We start from the raw sequence: 18,412 nt of genomic DNA, 5'->3' as shown, positions 1-18,412 counted from the left end.
CAAGCCTAAGTAGAAATGGCCCAGTTTGGCATATGAATGGCTGCAGTGTGGGAGTGTGTGGCACACTTGCTAAGCTGTTTTAGCCTCATTCAGTAATAATCTCTGCCACAATGTGGTAGACTCACTTGCAAATATTTTTTTTTAATGCTGTGGATTATCTTTGAATTTATATGAATAACATTTTATGAAATAAACCCGCAGAATGAATAACATGCAAGAATATTTCAGTTTGGGGTTTATATAAGATCTATACTGTTGAAAATATAAATCAACTCATCCCTTCAACAAGAACTGGGAATCCCCCAATCAAAAACAACCACTGCAGTACATGTATACAGAAAAAACTTGTTAACACATTGACTGGACCAGATGATGAACTGGGTCACAGCAATTAATTAGCACAGTGGGTTGGCAGTCTGCACTGCTTAAAGCTAGCTAAGTGAGTTTTTAATACAGTTCAAGGTTGACAGCTAGTTTTGGTAATATATAAAAACCAGGCAGGCGGGACAAGGTGAGAGCTTGTGTTAGTGTTGGACTCTGAGAGTGAGGCTGTGGCTATCTCCAGAAGGTGTTCATACCAGTACAGGCCCAGTATATACCAAACACACAAAAGAATAATCATTCATTATTTTTTAAAATCTAAATACTGTAATAAATCTATACTAATGTCTTTACTTCTTTGCTTCCCTAATGTCCTCTGTGTTGCGTAACACATTTTCATACTTCCATGAAGCTGTCAGATTTGCACCAGCAGAGATTCGTTCTTGAACTCCTAGCTCTTGCCTTAGCATTGAATACTACATCTGTATTGCTCTTAAATTAAGGCTCCTGAACAGAAGAATATGGAGACATTCCAAAGTTGACCTTCTTGTTTAGTTTTGAGCTTCCTCAAGCTGTGAGTTTATGTGAACATTGGCGTAAGGCCATTCTACTTTTCATCTTTCGTGTGAAAGGAAACGAAGAACAAGAACCGCTTCCCCTGCCAAACCTAGAAATATAACAAGGGTCAAAGCTTGTTCTGTAATCAGCTGAGAACCACTGAAACATTACAAATAACTAAATTGTTGTCTATGCTGGAGTCCCAAAGGAACTTCCTCCTAAAATGAAATCTCACTGCTTCATGATCTTGTCACTATCCTTTGCTTGCAGTCATTTTCTTTTCATTATTATTTGAAAAGAAAAAAAAAAAACTAATATTTTCTTCTGCTTTTGAAATTATGTGCAAACTGGCAGCTCTTTAAATGTATAAAAATTGTATTTGGTTTACAGTCACAGATTGCATTGATTTCCATCATTGCTCACAATAGCAGTATACAATCAGAGATTTTTAAGGGACAGCTGCCATGGTACAATCTGAACTGGCTGAACAATCTCCATTGTCTCCTGGTGCCAATGCTCTTAATACTGGTCTCGAAGTGGAAATAATTATTTATGTGGCAATAATTTGTTGTTGTAAAAATGCTACTTTTAAGAATGTAGTTGGCTGTCAATATAGGAAAAGTTGGGTGTTAAATTTGTAATGTTCTAGGAATTAGAACACAGTGGACAAAAAGGTTTCCTTGCAGGATTTTTTTTTGACAGCACTCCTCACGTGGCTCCCAATTAACATCATGTGTTAAACTCCCTTTGACATACACCATTTGATTGATGCCGGAAAGGCTGAGAACGCACCTGTGTGACGATCTTTTAAAGGTGATTCCCAACATACTTGGATGACATGTGTCACCAGCAAATTAGCGGTTTAGCAGTAGCTTGTCTACACTCCCTTACTGACAAAGACAAAGAGAGACAAAAGAACAAATGATCAAAGGAGGCAGAGTTGTAATTTGACCTTTGCACTTGTGTCTCAATGAAGCATGGATAATATTGATGTATCACATGGCTCTCTTCTCCCCTGAGCTGTCTTTGATTCATTGCTCCGTTGAAGCGAGATGCAAAAGCCGAGCCAAGTCTGGAAAATTTCTCGCACTCCGAGTTCCTCCACTTGTCTTTGGGAATTGCTGTCATAGATTGTTAAGTTGAATATGACAGCGTGTGTGTGTATGTGAGAGTGTGTATGTAAGTCGGTGCATACATTTCTTTCTAATCGGGAGCAGGTGACAGACTGTCTAGTTTACGTTTTTCTGCAGGGATTAATAAGATAAAAACACTTAATGCTATATTGATAAGCGTTAATGACTGCATCAGACTTTATCTGCAGTGAGATATAACAGCACTGCAGACATTGGCTAGTAAGAACTCAGGTATAGTAAACTCTCAAGCATACAAGATTGAGGCAGCTTTCATCTTCACTGCTGCCAGGCCTCATGTGGGCTTTTTGAATTAGAAGGTCACTTTCTATTCAAAAAAATAGAGATCTTAATTTTTCATGCCCATATACTGTAACTTGGGAAAAGGGTCGGCCTAATTGAGTTTGAAAATTTCATATATGCAACATGTCAAAAAGAACCACTATGTAAGCATTCTGTAATGTGTTGTGGATTATATTCTGTTTTTTCTGTCATGTTAGCCTGGAACTAAACCCTCAAGGTAAGTTACTCGGTTATGTTATCTGCAAAACAGCTGCATCTACATAAAAATCTGATTCGATTTTTAGGAAAATAATTCACCGTAATCCTGACAAGAACAGCATTGTTTCAAACAGATGACCAGCTAACGGTCAGAGCATTTTTATAGTGATATAAACAGCTCAAGATTTCGAGTTTGACGTAATATCGTTACAATTATAAAACGCTGCTACAAAGCAATGTCGTATTAGTCAGCATGATAATAAGCTGCATCTGTCTCCTTTCAAGAGGTCTGGCAATGATCACTTTGATATGTGAGGTTTTTAAAGTAGCATGAGACAAAAAAAACGCAGCTCAAAGCAATTGCATTATGTAAGCCCCGTTACAGGTGCGCAGGTGAATATCAAAGAATATTTTATGTCAAGAACTGTCTTGAAAATCATGACAACATATTAAACACAAACTACATTGTCAAGTGTTTGTGTTACTTCAAAGTTAGTCTTTTTTTTTTTTTTTTTTTAAGAAACATTTTGTCTCCCATTATGTTATTTTGTCTACTCCCTCTTTTGTCCATATTTAATTTGGGTTTCATTTTTTATTTTGAGCATATATTAACTCTTATTTTCACATATGCTCTCTGTTAAAACAGTGATATGTTTTTCATCCATTATATAAAGGTCTATGATGTCATGTTGATGTTAGAGAATACATAAAGCCACATATGGACCATACTTCCAGGTGGTCTCCAGATTTACAACGTGAACCCAGCAGACGGACATTCATTCAGAGCTCGTCAGTTCCTTTTGACAGACAGCGGGCCGGTCTCCAGAGATGAAGGTGTGACATTGAAAACAGCTCCACGGACCGGTGCATCTGACAGACCACTAGTCCCCCGGGTGCTGTTATTGACGCTTCTGATTTAGCATGTGACTGACCACAAATTTGAATTATTTACAATACTTGTACATTAGTGTGCTGACTTTGCTCCTTTAAGTTTAAATATTTATTTGGACCATTTTGTGTCTTCAAGAAGAAAATGTCTCATTGGTTGGGTTAAACTTTTATCAGTATCTAAATCTGAATACTGAATGCTATAAATACAAAAATAAAGAGAAATATAGAGTAGCTCACTGTCATAATGAAGTGCCCTTCGGCCTTTATGATGAATGAATACACTATTAGTAACTCCCTGTCAGTGTCAGCTATAACTACAATTTCACATATAAATGTAATGTGATTTCTGCATAGATGAAAACAGTGTGTCTTGCTGAGTAGGAGCAAATACATGACTAATCAGGGGTTGTGTAAGGTTTCCCACGCCAGATGACTCTCAGGATCCGCCGTGTGCCTGAGAACATTTGTGCTTCTCTGACTAAAAATGAAAGAAGCAACAGAAAACGTTCATGTTTTAAATAAAGCAAATGACGAATCGAGCAGCAGAAACCCTCCTCGCATTCTTCAGTGTGTTTATAGGATAAACCGCAGTGTATTGTAAGATGCTGTAAAACTCGTGTCCAGTGAAAAAAACGCTGACAATCTCGCAATCTGGTAGTTCACACTTAAAATTAAAACATTGTAAGATCGCAAAGTCCCTTTTGCTTCTGTTTAACCGATGTGGCTCGGAGTGATTATTCTCCGGTCTTGAACAACACATGTCTTTCTTTCCCTTTTTTATTGTGCTCTCCATGACTACAAATAAACATCATTCATTGTTGCTGCCTACAACGTGTGGTTGGCACATGTGAATGGTAAACTTGTGGTAATCCAGTACAAAGGTCTTGTATTAAACTCTGTGTCCCACGCATTATTCTTCACACGTTTCACTTCTGTCAGAAGATTATGCAATAGTTTTGTAGCTTAATGTTCTTTGAGTTAGTGTTAGGACCTTTCCTCTGACAGGTCATTATTCTTGTTACTTCAGGGTGGTCGCACAAGATGGTTGCCATTACAAGTTTTAGTGTATTAAATATGGCCATCTATCACAACAGATTGAGCACAAATAGCCTGCTGTCATCAAATCAGCCCTAAAAATATTCCCCTCAGAAGCCACGGTCCGACTCTGGGATTACTCTGTTGCGGTCCAGTGCTGATTCCACAGTATAATACCATGCCAATTATGTTCTATTAACTGTCATTACCTGTGATGATCCGTGTTTCATAACAGTCTTTTGTTCATTGTCTCCGGCCCGGGCAGCGAATCCGCTGTGGTTCCAGTTAGGCTCAATTGATTTAAAACTTCGGCTGCTTCCTCAGAACAGTCTGTCTCAACTCCCGCCAAAAAGAAAAAACTGGTGCGTCTGCAGTCGGCCTCCTGTAAACACATGCTGACATCAAATATTTGCACTGATGTGTTTTGTAGGCGCGTGGGTGAATGAGTGAATGTTTTTCATATGTGTGGCCTCAACGGGGGGTCCATGAATCTTTTTGTGTTTGTGTCAGTTGATAAAATACGACCAGTTAGAGTTGACTTGCATGTGGCACTTGACTATGTGAATGCGCTTGTCTGATCATTCCTCTGGCTCCCTACTACAGTATGTGCTCGACTGTATCTGCTGGCGTCAGTGTCTCTAGATCAGTCTGACATGGTGAATGGTTGGATCTGCAACTGATTGTGGGTGATTTAGCGGTGATGGTGATCTGCCATGCAGGCTTTAGAAGCATGATCCAATATTAGTCCAAATTTTATAAAAACCTCCGCCAACTCAGTGAAACCTCAGGATGCATGCTAAAATTAAGCAACGTGGAAAAATATACAAACTATTCTGTTTTCCAGGCTCACATTGGCCCCAGATGCCTGAAGCACCTCAGTCTGCTTTCTGGAAGGGAGAGTTTATATCATGATGATACTTTATTACCTTTTAATGTAACAAACTGTGTAATATTGCATGTTATCATGATGATCATTAAACATTCCTGACCAAAAACAGCAACAATTTTTAAGTTGTGTTATTTATTAAGAGTTAACCACTCAAACTCAGCTAATCTGCTTTATCAGGATTGTGTGGGTGTGGTTTAATTGCCATCAGTTATTGATTCAAAAGATGCCAATTTCTTCTTCAAGTATGCAGTATCACCTTTTTTTTCCCAATTGAGCCCTGCTGTTTTTAAAACTGAGAAGAAGACAAAACATAAGTATGGAAATCTCTCATTTCAAATAACCAAAAATGTTCTTACATCGGCCAAAAATGTAGTTCATGTAGGAACCCATTTCTCACAGAAGTTGATTGAGAAATTAAGTTGTCAGGACTTATTAAGGTTGAAATGGACTTTTTTTTTTTTTTTCGCTCACATTTTATTGTACATTATAAAACATAAGAAACTGACTTGTTTAAATATTCTCCCCCTCCAATTCCCAGCTCTCCCCTTTTCCCTCCCTCAGGCTATCCTCCAACATGCCAGCACACTGAGCACAGAGCAAACAGTCCATATAGACACAATAGAGGATCCCCGTGGTGGTGGCAGTGGTGGCAGCTAGTGAAAAGGTCCGGATGATTGATCGTAGGCAGATACCACTACTGACCTTTGGCTGAACTTGTTGAAGCTCCATGAGTTGAGGGCACCCCCAGCCAGAGGGCCCCCCCCCCCTCATATGAAGAGTCAGATGTTACCAATTTTAATGCTGTTGTTTGTCTTCGGACATTTTTTTTTTTCATCAAATCCTACTTCTCAGAAAGTCAGAAGCAAGATTTTTATCTGTTTTATGATGATAAAAACTTGGCAGGTGACTCGCTGCTTCTGTGCCAGAGCAGTGTTTTGCCTGGTCATGAAACTGTTTAGATTTAGATTCTGCAGCACTGAACGAATTTAGTGGTTTTATTGTTCGGTCTCTTGCTTGAAGAGACACACATCTGCACAAATCATGCATCAGCAGTATTGTTTGTTTCTATTCCCCTGGCTCAAGTCATCAATTTTGTATCACTGAATGGCACAGGTTGCACACTGTTGTTTTTGTACCGTTAATCAGAACCAAAAGCATTTACAGATTAAGCTTTCTTGCCAAATTGAATTAACGAGATTATTGGCCGACAGCCAGAAGACGTGTTTACATGTGTTCTTGAACTTGGAGGCATAGTGTTGGGATTCTTTCAGAATTATGCAACACACTTAAGACAACATCCTGTAAAGAAGAATGCTTATGACTACAAAGCAGGCGTGTAACTATAAAGCAGGCGTGCGGGTTGGGAGCACATGTCTCTCTGTTTATATTCGCTAGCCCTTGAGTTAACAGCTGTCAACTCTTTCACACACTTTGCCTCAGGGCCTTGAAGTAAAGTAGTGCTTTTCCCCCAAGTCACAGAAACACGCCTGACTCTAAACCTTGAATTATTGGTCGTTAATTTGGGATAGGTAGCCGTCCAGTGCAGGGCTTCTAAGATTAGTGCTGCGATGCAATGGATCTGTTTTCATTGGATGTCCCTCAAGGTGGAAGGATTGCAGTAAGCTAGTTCAGACAGGGAGAGGTAAAAGCACTGATACAGTCATGGATTTGATTGCTGTTTGAAGGAATGCTCTTTATTTGGATGATGTGTTGGCTGAATATTCAGTATAGATTTTTCAGCTGTATCCTGTTCTAAAAATGGTATTTTTCTTTGCTATATTATTTCAGTAAATTGTCTTTGAGCTGTGATCTTCTGCCAGATAATATTTGACTTTATTGGAGTCTCTTTTCATCACAATGATGTTTTATCTTAGAACATAAAAGCTACGTCTCCTGAGAGTTTCCAACGGAGAACTTCATAGGCTTGTCTATTTTATAATTCACCAAAGTAAAAAGTAGATTCACACACTACTGCTCCCTCGGGGAAACGCTATTTGGCTAAAGCCAAGTTTGCTTCTGCAAAGTTCATTCATGCATTTTCCAAACTAACAGAGACTTCCTTTCTTTGTGGATACCAAAGTGATAATGATGGCCGCTTTGGACATCAATCCATGAGAATGACTTTGGTCTGGACATGAAGTGTTTCCAAGAAGAAAAAAAAAAGGCCAGCATCGTTTGATTGTTTGTGAAACAATGCGAGCGACATTCCACTGGAAACAACAAAGGCGACACATTCCTCTTTTTAATTGAGTCCCCGTATGACCCTGCAGTGGTTTGAAAACGCTGTTTGGACCCAGAAGATTCCAGCATCTTTAACATGCATTTTTTTCCAATGAGGTGTTTGTTTTACTCAATATGCTCAGTATACACTAGAATACTGTAGTGCACCTAAATGTATACATTTTATTTGATGACACTTTTTTATTTCCACTAGAGGTATTTCAGTCACTATATCAAGTGAGATTGTGTTTATCCAAGCAGAACATTTGCTTTTGAGATCAACAAATGGTAATTCTTATTCTGGATGATAGAATTTATTTTATTTTATTCTAGTTTGGCCAGTACATGTGTGTGTTACCCTTCCACATAACATTTGTTAAAGGTAAAGTCAGCAATTCTAATCCAATACACCTTTTGTCAAATTCAGCAAATATTTCCTCACGGTCCGCTAGCTGGTGTCCGGTGCTCATACACATCAGTGGCTCTGTAAATGGACATGTAAACACAGTGGCTCGGAGCAACACTACTCCGGCCATTCAGCAACAGGGGGCATTCGTGCTCGCGCGCAGGACAGAGGGAAGTCATCAGAGCAGCTGTCTGTGATGACATGACAGTCTTTCGTCTCCAGCACTCGTTGAATGGTGGGGAGGGCTGGCGAACTGGAGAGAGAGAGAGAAAGGCCGTGGCCAATTCACACAGGAAGTGTTTTTTCACGGAGCAGATACGCTTCCATTTTATTAAATGTATCAATCCACACTGAATCCCAGACAGTCTCACAGAGACCTCCCGTTTTTTTTTTTTACGCTCCAAGTCTGTTTCTGTTGAGTTTAGTGAAGCATGATCTGAGCAGGCAGCTGTTTAAATCACACACATATCCCACTGTATCTGTGTTTTCAACTTATTAACCATATCAATGAAACAATAAATACAAACACTGTCAATTTCTTCCTGTGGAGCCGACATGCAAACTATTTTGGTTCAGTATATTTCTGCTATCAGTCAGTCTGGTGAAGGCAGATTGGCCGGCCGCTGTCCTCTCAGCTCCCCGAGAGCTGCAGCTGACAGACGGCTGCGGCTGCGGACACAGACGCTGAACGCAGGCCGAGTGAGAAGCAGGAAGGCTGCAGAGAGGCGGAGAGTGTGGATTGACTGTTGTGTTCACATGAGACAATTTTTGCTCGTGATGTGTGACAGGAACAGAAGCGACTCTACAGCTGACGCATCGCTCTGAATTCCACCGTATTTCTCTTTCAGCCGTTGCCTTGGCAATGCCTGTTCATGAATTTTCGGGGGCGGATCTTCTGAAGGAGCATGAAGAGAGGGGTGTATTTGTTTGGGTGTTTAGTTCAAATATCAACAGTCTTTCTTCAGAATGATTGACTTTGCCTTAAATAGAGAAACCCATGTTAATTTTCATGCACCCAAATGTGTGTTGCCTCTAACTTAAGTGCTCCCTCTGACCAGACGGGAGTTTCATGTGCTCTTCAGCTCGGGGACAACACTTATGGGAGCAACAGATGTACATGAGTCAAGATCCTTAGCAGCTCTGCAGTCACTGCCAAACAGAGCAGCATGATAATGAGAAAAACGAATCCCTGCCATTTTCTACAGCTCAGACCTTGTCATGGCCAGAAGAGAAATATGTAATTTATGTTAATATGCATGAACCCCAAAGGACAGAATATTAATTGACCTAACCCTTAAGACACTGGTTTCCACCAAATTTGTTTGGGCCCACTAGAGACCCAAGAAATGAAATGTGGGATTTATTGGATGTGGGAAAAAATTATTAGGTATAGAGTGTAGTAGTATAGAGTATGAGAAGTTTCTGTGTTTTTCCAGTTGGCACCTTATACAATACCCACCTGTAGGAAAATTATAAGCCTCACTTGTTGGCGGAGCTGTAATCTCTCCTTGTAAAGGTGGTGTGACACTTTAATCTCTCCATGCACTCACACTCATTGACAAGGTTGGCGAGGCGTTGACCTAGTTGTTAGAGAGACTGTAGTGTAACTGTAGCACGCAGGTTCCATCCCATCATGTTTCCCCTCAGTGTTTTTTTTTCTGTCTGTGAACAAGACATCAAAACCTGACCATATTTGCTGTATTGTGAGGCGTATAACCGTAACATGTCAAAGCAGTTAAAGGTCATCCCAGAGAGCACAGCATTAAGTCATCTGACACATTTATTGAGGAGCTCCTAAATCAAGGTCATCTGCTCAGTTGCAGTTTTTTTTTAAGCTGCAGATATAAAAGTATCCAGGCCACTGGATCTTCACTGAGATCAGGCATGAAACTCTTATGAACAAAACCAGGGAACGCTGTTCATTTATAACGACGACCTGAGAATGTTTTCCCTCATGTACAAGACTACAGAAAGGTATTTTGTAATGTCATTCTCAGATATGTAAAATACAGAAATGAGTCTACTGTCACACAAAATATTGGACTATTTGCATCACAAACATTTCTCTGTGTCAGATGTGGACACAGAATTAATCTCATTGACTAAGTTAAACCTCAGCGGCAGAGCCAAAGGGAGTTTTTTCTGGCCAAGTAACATTAGACCGAAGCCTGGTGGAAAAGGCAAGAAGTAAGTGGGGAGGAAGATAATTACCATGAATCCTGCTGCTCTTGCTTATAATTGAGAAAATGCAATCTAGCTGCATTAGGCTGTGTGTGTGTGAGCTAGTCTGTCTAATCTTCTTGTCTAAGCCTATAAATGTTTATGTATAGTTTGACATTTCTTCAATATCATGCCAAGAGTTAGATAAGGAGATCTAGATGTCCATTCGATATGAAGCTTGAACTAGAAACTGGTTAGCTTAGCTTAGCATAAAGACTGAAAACAGGGGGAAACAGCTAGCCTGACTCTGTTCAAAAGTAACAAAATCTGCCCACCACAACCTCTAATGCTCACTAATTAACACATTAAATCTAACTTCTGTCACAAAAATTACACTTTGTGGTTCTACAGAGGTTTAGTGGGTGTAAAAGTTTAGGAAGTCACTGCACCTGGCCATGAAATAGTCTAGCACATAACTCTTGTGCTACAAATTCTTTTTGTCTTTTACACTACAAGATATAACATGTTAATTAGTGAGCTTTATAGGTGCTGGTGGATGGATTTTGACAGATGTCGAGCTATCCCTTTAAAATGTAGTTAGCTGGCCTGCTGGGCTGTCCTGACCTTCAGAGGTCATGAATACATTGTCAGGAATAGATGAAAAAAATGCAGTCAATACAGAGAGGCCGCTCAGCTAGCTCTGCCAATTTATGTTTAATTCAATAATATTATGTCTTCCTCCAGAGGAAGTCCATTAACTGTAATCATAGAATGTGGGTTTCGTGGACCATATGTTTGTGCTGTGAGGCAGATCTTTAGGCCTCACACTCAGACCTCACTCATCACTTCCGCGCTGTCAACGCCAGACACACAAAGCCCCGCTCACAAGTGCTGCCGCAGTAGGGAATAGTGGCAGCGAATAGCTAAATGTCAACATACTGAGAAAATCTGTGCCACTTTCTTTTCTCTGTTTGTCTCTCTTAATCTGCCTCTCCGTCTGTCTAACTCCAAACACCAAACACGACACCTCACGGCCCTCCCAGAAGCAGAAACGAGACTTACTGTTGGTCTAGTTGCTGACATACAGCAGTCCATTTCTTTTGTAACAGGTCCAGGCTCCCCGACAAGCCAAGAAGCTGACAGTAATACACAGCCGGCCCAGACACTCTACATTTCCTCACTTTTTTTTTTTTTTCTGCAGCTGTGCAAATACATGTGAAGAAACTCTCAGGAAATTTAATTTTGTAATTGTTTTGGCTTCCAGACCCAGCAGTCCAAAGGGGTCCCCTCTTTTATTATGGCCAAATGTCTGCCAGTATTTGTGAGAATCTAAGTAGGCTTGGTACTGAAAGTCTTGCAACAGCTGATATGTTGGAGTGGTAGGCACCTCTTTCACTCATGCTGTTTATTTTTGCACTTGAGATGTCATGTTAAGTCTCATAAATAAAGGTGAAAGGTCAAAACTTCTGCCGAATGTCAATCCGTGACATAAACTTTCACCTGCACCTGAACCTTATACATTTTTGGAGCGCGTACAAGTTTTCTGCCCCAGGGTTTTGTGCGCTGAAATGTCTCACAACACAAAAAGAAGCATTTGTATGTGTTGCAATATTTATTCAAGAATAACATGCATGCATGACAATGTACTGTAGTCATGCAAATACATGCAAACAGGCGGCTTCTCCTCCTCAGAGGGTCTGAACAACTATTACCCAATAAATCCCCTGTCACAACTCATTAGCTTGCCAGAGCCATTCGGGCAGGATGATTGGGGCTTATGTCAAGCTTGTTAGCGTTTAGCACTGTTAACCAGAGAGGGACTTGATATACGGCCGGCAGCTCTTTGTACAACTCTCCATACCATTCTCAGGATTTACTGTGAAGGAAGGACGTGAAAGGAGTGTGAATAAAGGTTGTGCTTGTTTCTTGTTTCCAAGTGGAGTTTGTGTGTCTAGACTTTACATTCATAGACTGACGGGTTGTTTTTTTTTGCTCTGAAGGCCTCTTGTTGTCATGATTTGTCTAACTCACTTGTTTTGTTCCCTCTGTAGGCTGTGACAGGAAGATGCTTTGGTGACAAAGATTTCAGAGGAGGTTTGGAGAACGGGATACTGCTATGCGAGTAAGTTCTGAATATATATCATTTCTATGTTATTGTAGTGATTGTAAAATAGCTATTAATTTTATTTTATTTGAGGCATTGCGTTCATGTTGTTTTAGGCAGTGACTTTAGACGGTCTTTTATTAATTAAATAGCAAAGGTCCAGTTAAACACACACAGATTACAGACTCTGCCTTCCTCAGTGTGTGTTTGTTTCAGGATCATCGTGTCCCGACAGTTTATGAGAAGCGAGAAGCAATCATGTCTACAATAATGACATATAATTCAGTGTTTATAGGATAAACATCAGCAGCCGCACAGGGTTTTGTTTGAGCGCACTTTGTAGCAGCACTATGGCCCAGTGATCAGAGAGACCGGGGTCCTGTTAAATTGTTCTCCAGGGGCGACACTCGTCCGCCCACTCGTAATGAGTCGAGGTGGTGAAACGAGACTAGAAACACACAGACACTTGCGCTCGCTGTCTTCCACATTCCTCTGTGCCAAGTTCAGTTACACAAGCCCAGTGTTAACAATATCTTTATTGTGAATACAGACATCAGAACCCTTTTAAAAGTGTCCCCACTGGGTTTGGAATTTCTGGAATATCATGGAAAAATCTAGAGGTTTTGCTCCAGGCCCTGAAAATTGGGAGATTATGTGCTAATCACACATTTTGAAAGCAGTATTAACAAACATTATGTCAGGGAAGTGATTCTACTCAGGGTTAGGGTTAGGCTAGTGTTGAAACAAGAGAAAATTAATCGCCAATAACTGATAAATGAATCATTTAAGTTATGTGTTAAGCATAAATGCCTCTCCAGTGTGAAGATTTGCTGCTTTTCTCCATTTTATATCATTGTGAATTGAATATCTTTTGGACTGTAGGTTGAACAAAACAAGTTGTGGTCTGGGAACTTCATTTTTCATCTCATTTTCTCACATTTTATAGACTCAAAGAATAGTTGGTTAATTGACAAAATAATCAACAGGTTAATTGACAATTAATATAATGTAGGGCTGGATGATATGGCCAAAAATGTTATCATGATGTGTTTTTATGTATTTAATAATAATAATGCTGAATTTACAGTTTTAAGAGTATTCTCCTCAGGACTGAACCCTGAAGAAACCAGAAGGTTTATAATATACAATTATTTATTATCAGGATGAACAGGTGACAAACATGTAAACACTGAATAATAAAATAGAATAATAAATATGTAAACAACTGCTGTCATTCCCATCACAGCAGATGTCTGGTTTCAAAGGCCTCTCAAACATTTTAGAGGTAGCATACTAAACGTTGATTAAAGAACATAAAATAAAATGTTGAGTATGATTATACTGCTGTAAATTCTTTGAATACTGCACATTCTTGGCAACTTCACTACAAGTTTCTTAATGCAAGTAGCTGACCTCGTTAGCTAAACTCGAGATACATTTTGCATAGGCTGTCTGTTGATGGTGCGAGCTAGCAGATTAGCATGCTAGCCACAGGCTTGTTAGCCCGGCGTTATCATTGATCCTTTCCCGCGCCTCAGCCGCGTCCTCAGCCGCGCAACGCTGGTGTCGCCAGCCTTCCAAACAGATGATAGCCCCCCCCATGTCATGTTACCTTTTTTGTCAACCGTTTCCTGCTTTGGAGGATAAACGAGTTCACTTTCACCGTCGCTCCGTTCCACTCATTATTTTCCTCTTTTCCAGAGGACATCCATTTTCTTCACCTGTAGCCATGGGCCAGTAGCTCAAACAATGCTTTACGGTAGGAAATGGGCGTGTACTTTGATGTGCCAGCCAAAAACTGCAGACTGATTGGCTGTTGTCATGTTTATTTCTGCTGTGTGATAGGCTGTTAGATCTACCCATATCAAGTAAAAAATGTCCAAAGTTTTTCATCATTATCGATATCGTATCATTTAGCAGATCCTCTCTTCTAGAGATCCACAGATTGTTAATGAGTAACTGATCTGTTTCCTGATCGGTTCCGAATGTTTAGGCAGCGCTGGGCGGTATGACCAAAAAATTGTATCACAGTATTTTTTTAATATTTATTTATTTATTTATTTTCATGACTGGGCCTTTATAAAGGTATATAGTGGCGTATTCTACTGTCAGGAGTACGTAGAGTTTACATGTTCCTGAATGTGTCTGAATGAGTTTAAACACAGAAACTAGCCGCCTGTAGCTGCGTTATGGCTAACTGCATAGAGATCAATATCCGGGGCAATTTGCCAGCTAACCAAACCACCCACAAATTCATCCATGCACGTCAGTTTGTTTACATGTGTGAGGCTGACTTTCACTGCGGTTAGACTGTAAGGAAACTAAAAAAACTAAGTGCAATGATGGATTATTCCGTGGACTACTATATATACGATCATAAGTCATATCACTTTGAACGGCCAAGTGTATTTATTTGAGCTGGAGTACACAGACCAGAGATAAAACAACTGGAAGAAGAAAAATGAAGAATGGAGGCAGAAGGGCAAGGGGACAGTCAGGAAAGTCAACGTACAGTTACGGTTACCTCAGAGAAACCGCTGGTGTTCCTGTAGTCACTGCTCTCCCGAAGAGTGAAGAGGAAAACGTTCTCTGCAGTGGGACCTGTTGCTGCCAGACACGGAAAATCTAGAAGTGTCCATGGATTAGAGTTATCCCAGCTGTGTAACTACTACAAATGGATTTACAGTGTTTATCAACATTGTCGCCCTGGAGATTGTTTCATCTTCACAAAATCAACTATTAAGAAAAGAGCGAGGCCGGCTGGAACAAATGTTCAGCTCCTCACAGTAAGAAAAATGCGATTACGACACATTACTGTCTGAGCAATTACAATATGCAAGTCCATCATCCAGCAGCTGCAAACTGCTCAGTGTGTATCTGGTCATTTTATCCTTTGCAGAAATTAACCATTTTATTTCATCTGTTAAGTTACTACTTCTGTAACGTGAACAGACACTAAGTTATCAGCCTCACACATAAATAAACTGATGTGCAAACTGCCCTGGATGTAGTTCCCTATGCGGTTAGCCACAAGGCTGCTACAAGTGGCTAGTTCCTGTGTTTACTTTCATTCAGCCTCACAAACAAACTTTTGAAGCAACTCGTGTAAAACTCATGTTTATTTCTAAAGCAGTAGGAGGCTGACGGAGGTTTCCCCGATAACCATCATTATACGCGAGGCCTCATTCGCCCCAATCCTAATCTTGATCTCCAGAATCTCAATTACGGAGCTACCTGGCTAGCTAGCTAGCTGTGCCCAGTATACCGTTCGGCCCAGCACTACATTTAGGTTACTCGTGTGATTTAATCATCTACCTTACGTCATCCTGTCTTAACGCCACACAAGCATTTAGTCAAGTAATGCACTTAAATCGTGTCTAAACAGCAGAGGAGAGCGCAGACTGGACTTCCTGTGTGATGCTTGTTTTGAATCTCACTCAATTCCACAAGCTAAACACACTCTAACCTCCTCCACATTTCCTTATCTCCACTTGTCCTCATATATTTATTTTATCTTGAACTGTGTGTTTTGAGTTTATTAAAGCTTGATATCAGATTTTTTCCCCCCGAACCTTTCTGTAAATCCAAGTCACTTGACCATCTGATACTAATCAATCATCCATGGAGAAACTAATTATAGAAAAGGTGAGGACATAGTGGAAAACCCACTTTTTTGTAATTTGGAAAAAAAAAGAGCACTGCAACATTATTCTCCTTCTAGGTGTTTTTTTTTTTAAAGAGTGGGAACACTGTCTTCACTGTTGCTATTGCTCACTTTCTCCACCAACACAAATTTTTATGGAGCACTGAGAACACCTCTCCTGGGGTCATTGAAAGTTATTCTGGGAAACACACACCAGGAAATCTCTAACTTAAGTAAAAGTGGATGAGGCAGGCTGAGGAAAATTACAGCACTTCATCACAAAATAACTGCTGGAATGCCATGAACATCACAGGGCCGCTGATATCTAATACCGCAAAAGTATCCAAGGATGGGTTTTTTCCCTCACAGGGCTGAATCTCATTACAGCGCTTCCTCTGATGAAACCGCACACAAAAGACAAAACTGGAGACAGAGAGAGGGGAAGAGCATGAGAGGCGGGAACTCTGAAACTGCCTGTTCATGACTGCAGTTGCAAGAATATACTGTTTCTAAAAAAAAAAAAAAAAAAATGTGTTCACCTCTGTGTATGATAGGAGAGAGATGACAACAGTAACATACCTCTTCACATGTGTTTTTTATATGAAATGTACTGGAAATAGATAACAGCTCCCAGTGGGTGAAAGCAGCACTGATTCTCAACTCTGATTTAGAATCTGTCGTTATTAAACTTCCAGACGCCACTGTGGGACACTCAAAAATGTTTCTTTCTCCCTTTTTTTTTTGTTCCCCCTCTTTTCTCTGAAGAGACACAAATACAGTTTCACACACTTCATCTGTCTCGCCTGCAAGTTATTTCACTCTGCTTGTGATGCATTTCAATTCAGTTTGTGTTGTAACTTGATTTTTTTCTTTTTTGCTCCGACTGTCTATTGTCAGGTTGCTGAGCTCAATTAAACCCGGCCTGGTGAAGAAAATCAACAGACTTCCAACACCTATAGCTGGACTGGTGAGTCTTTAGATTATCCTTTTCTTCTCCATGCTATCTCCTCCTTATCACATTCCTTTATGTCTGCATGCTTTGTCTCTTCCTCCCCTCTCTTTTATATCAATGTCTGGATCCCTCTCCAGGGATACTTTTGATTTCTACTCTGATTTAGTGCTGTCTTACCTTAAAAACTTGTTGTAATCTGTTGTCACTTCCCTTGAATAAAGTGCCAGAACTGTATATGTGTCTGCAGGGTGGCACAGCGGTATCATAGTCATCATCACATGCTTTGTAACTTAAGATTATGGCTCTGATACCTGTGCGGCTTTCCAAAGCAGAAAGGTAGCCTAAGGTGCCTTTTATAAAGTATAACACCATATATACTCACCGGCCACAGAAAGGTGATAATTCTACTGTGTTTATTATTGAGGTCGTAGTGGGTGGTGGTGGTGGTGTACTGGGGTGCATTATATTGAATGGTGTTCCCCTTTTGTCCACTCCATTAACATGCATGAGAAGGGCAAAGTATTAGGAATACTTTTCAGTATAATGCACGCTAGTATACCACCATCACCCACTACGACCTCAATAATAAACATGAAGTAGAAATATCACCTTTCTGACAATGTCAACAACCAGCCTCAGGTAACCAGCCAGAAGCAGACAGGCAGGGGTGCTGTAGCGGCCTGCAGCAAGAAAGCTGAACCAAGAAACGCAACCCATAACAGCCGGTGATCAGACTGATTATTGTAGTTTTAAAAAATTTCCATATGTTGTCATGTATGAAAAGGCCCAAAGTGAACACTGTAAGCAGACTACTTGATTACTAGAAGCGAATAATTCTTTCTGTCCCAAACTTTCTGATCCATAAAAGCAGTTGATCATAGTAACCGTGATCACTATAAGCGGTTTCCAAATTGCAGTTACCTTTTTTCCTTTGCCAGTGTGGTGTAGGAATGTTGGATACTATTGAACATAAGTTTCACCCAAGGCAACGATTGGAGACATACACCGACAATCATGTGACATGCAGATTTACATTTAAAGCTACCAGGTACTGAGGGTTTGATTACAGATAAATGCAGGTGTACAAGCTCAGTTTCAGTCCCCACAGCCAAGGTGTCCATCAGCAGCTGTGTGTGACACTGAGGCCTTTAATGGCTGACTTGTTGTACATAGTCAGTTTGGTTTGGAGTGAGCTAGATTGTCTGTTGACTGTGAAATATTTTGGGTCATAGCATCAGCTTAAAATATCTTCAGGACCTTATTGCAGGGCTCAACATCCCTTAATATCTTCTCATTATTTTTTGTTTGTTTGTTTATTTGTTTGTTTTTTGACTAAGCAGAATTAGTTTGATCCATTATTATTTTTTCATCTGAGCAGAGCGAAATCACTTTCCGGTCCCAAAAGCTGAACTGAACATTGTGCATTGTTGTCTGCGGTTTTATTTAAGAATCTTAAGTTCTGGCTCTGAATGAGAGCCTGTGAATTTCAGTGGACCTGAACACTGATACATTTCACTAAAGTACAGTGTAATACAGTGGAGCCCTTTCATGGCGACCTAAGACCTTGATCTGGATGAAGTGGCCTTTCAGGACCAGGACTGA

The 18,412-nt window shown here is 40.2% G+C and overlaps 1 protein-coding gene across 9 annotated transcripts in view; it reads left to right on the top strand.

The window, feature by feature from the left end:
• LOC122991065 (LIM and calponin homology domains-containing protein 1-like) overlaps positions 1 to 18,412 on the top strand; it is a 95,785-nt gene that overhangs the window by 27,106 nt on the left and 50,267 nt on the right. For all 9 annotated transcript variants that reach the window (XM_044364672.1, XM_044364670.1, XM_044364669.1 and 6 more), the window contains exons 2-3: positions 12,163 to 12,233; positions 16,756 to 16,825. In XM_044364672.1, coding sequence (XP_044220607.1) covers positions 12,163 to 12,233; positions 16,756 to 16,825 — 141 coding nt within the window. The remainder of the gene's footprint in view (positions 1 to 12,162; positions 12,234 to 16,755; positions 16,826 to 18,412) is intronic.

This window comes from Thunnus albacares, chromosome 10 (assembly GCF_914725855.1).
Source record: "Thunnus albacares chromosome 10, fThuAlb1.1, whole genome shotgun sequence".
NCBI classification, from domain to species: Eukaryota; Metazoa; Chordata; class Actinopteri; order Scombriformes; family Scombridae; genus Thunnus; species Thunnus albacares.
This window is presented reverse-complemented; position numbering and strand designations above follow the sequence as displayed.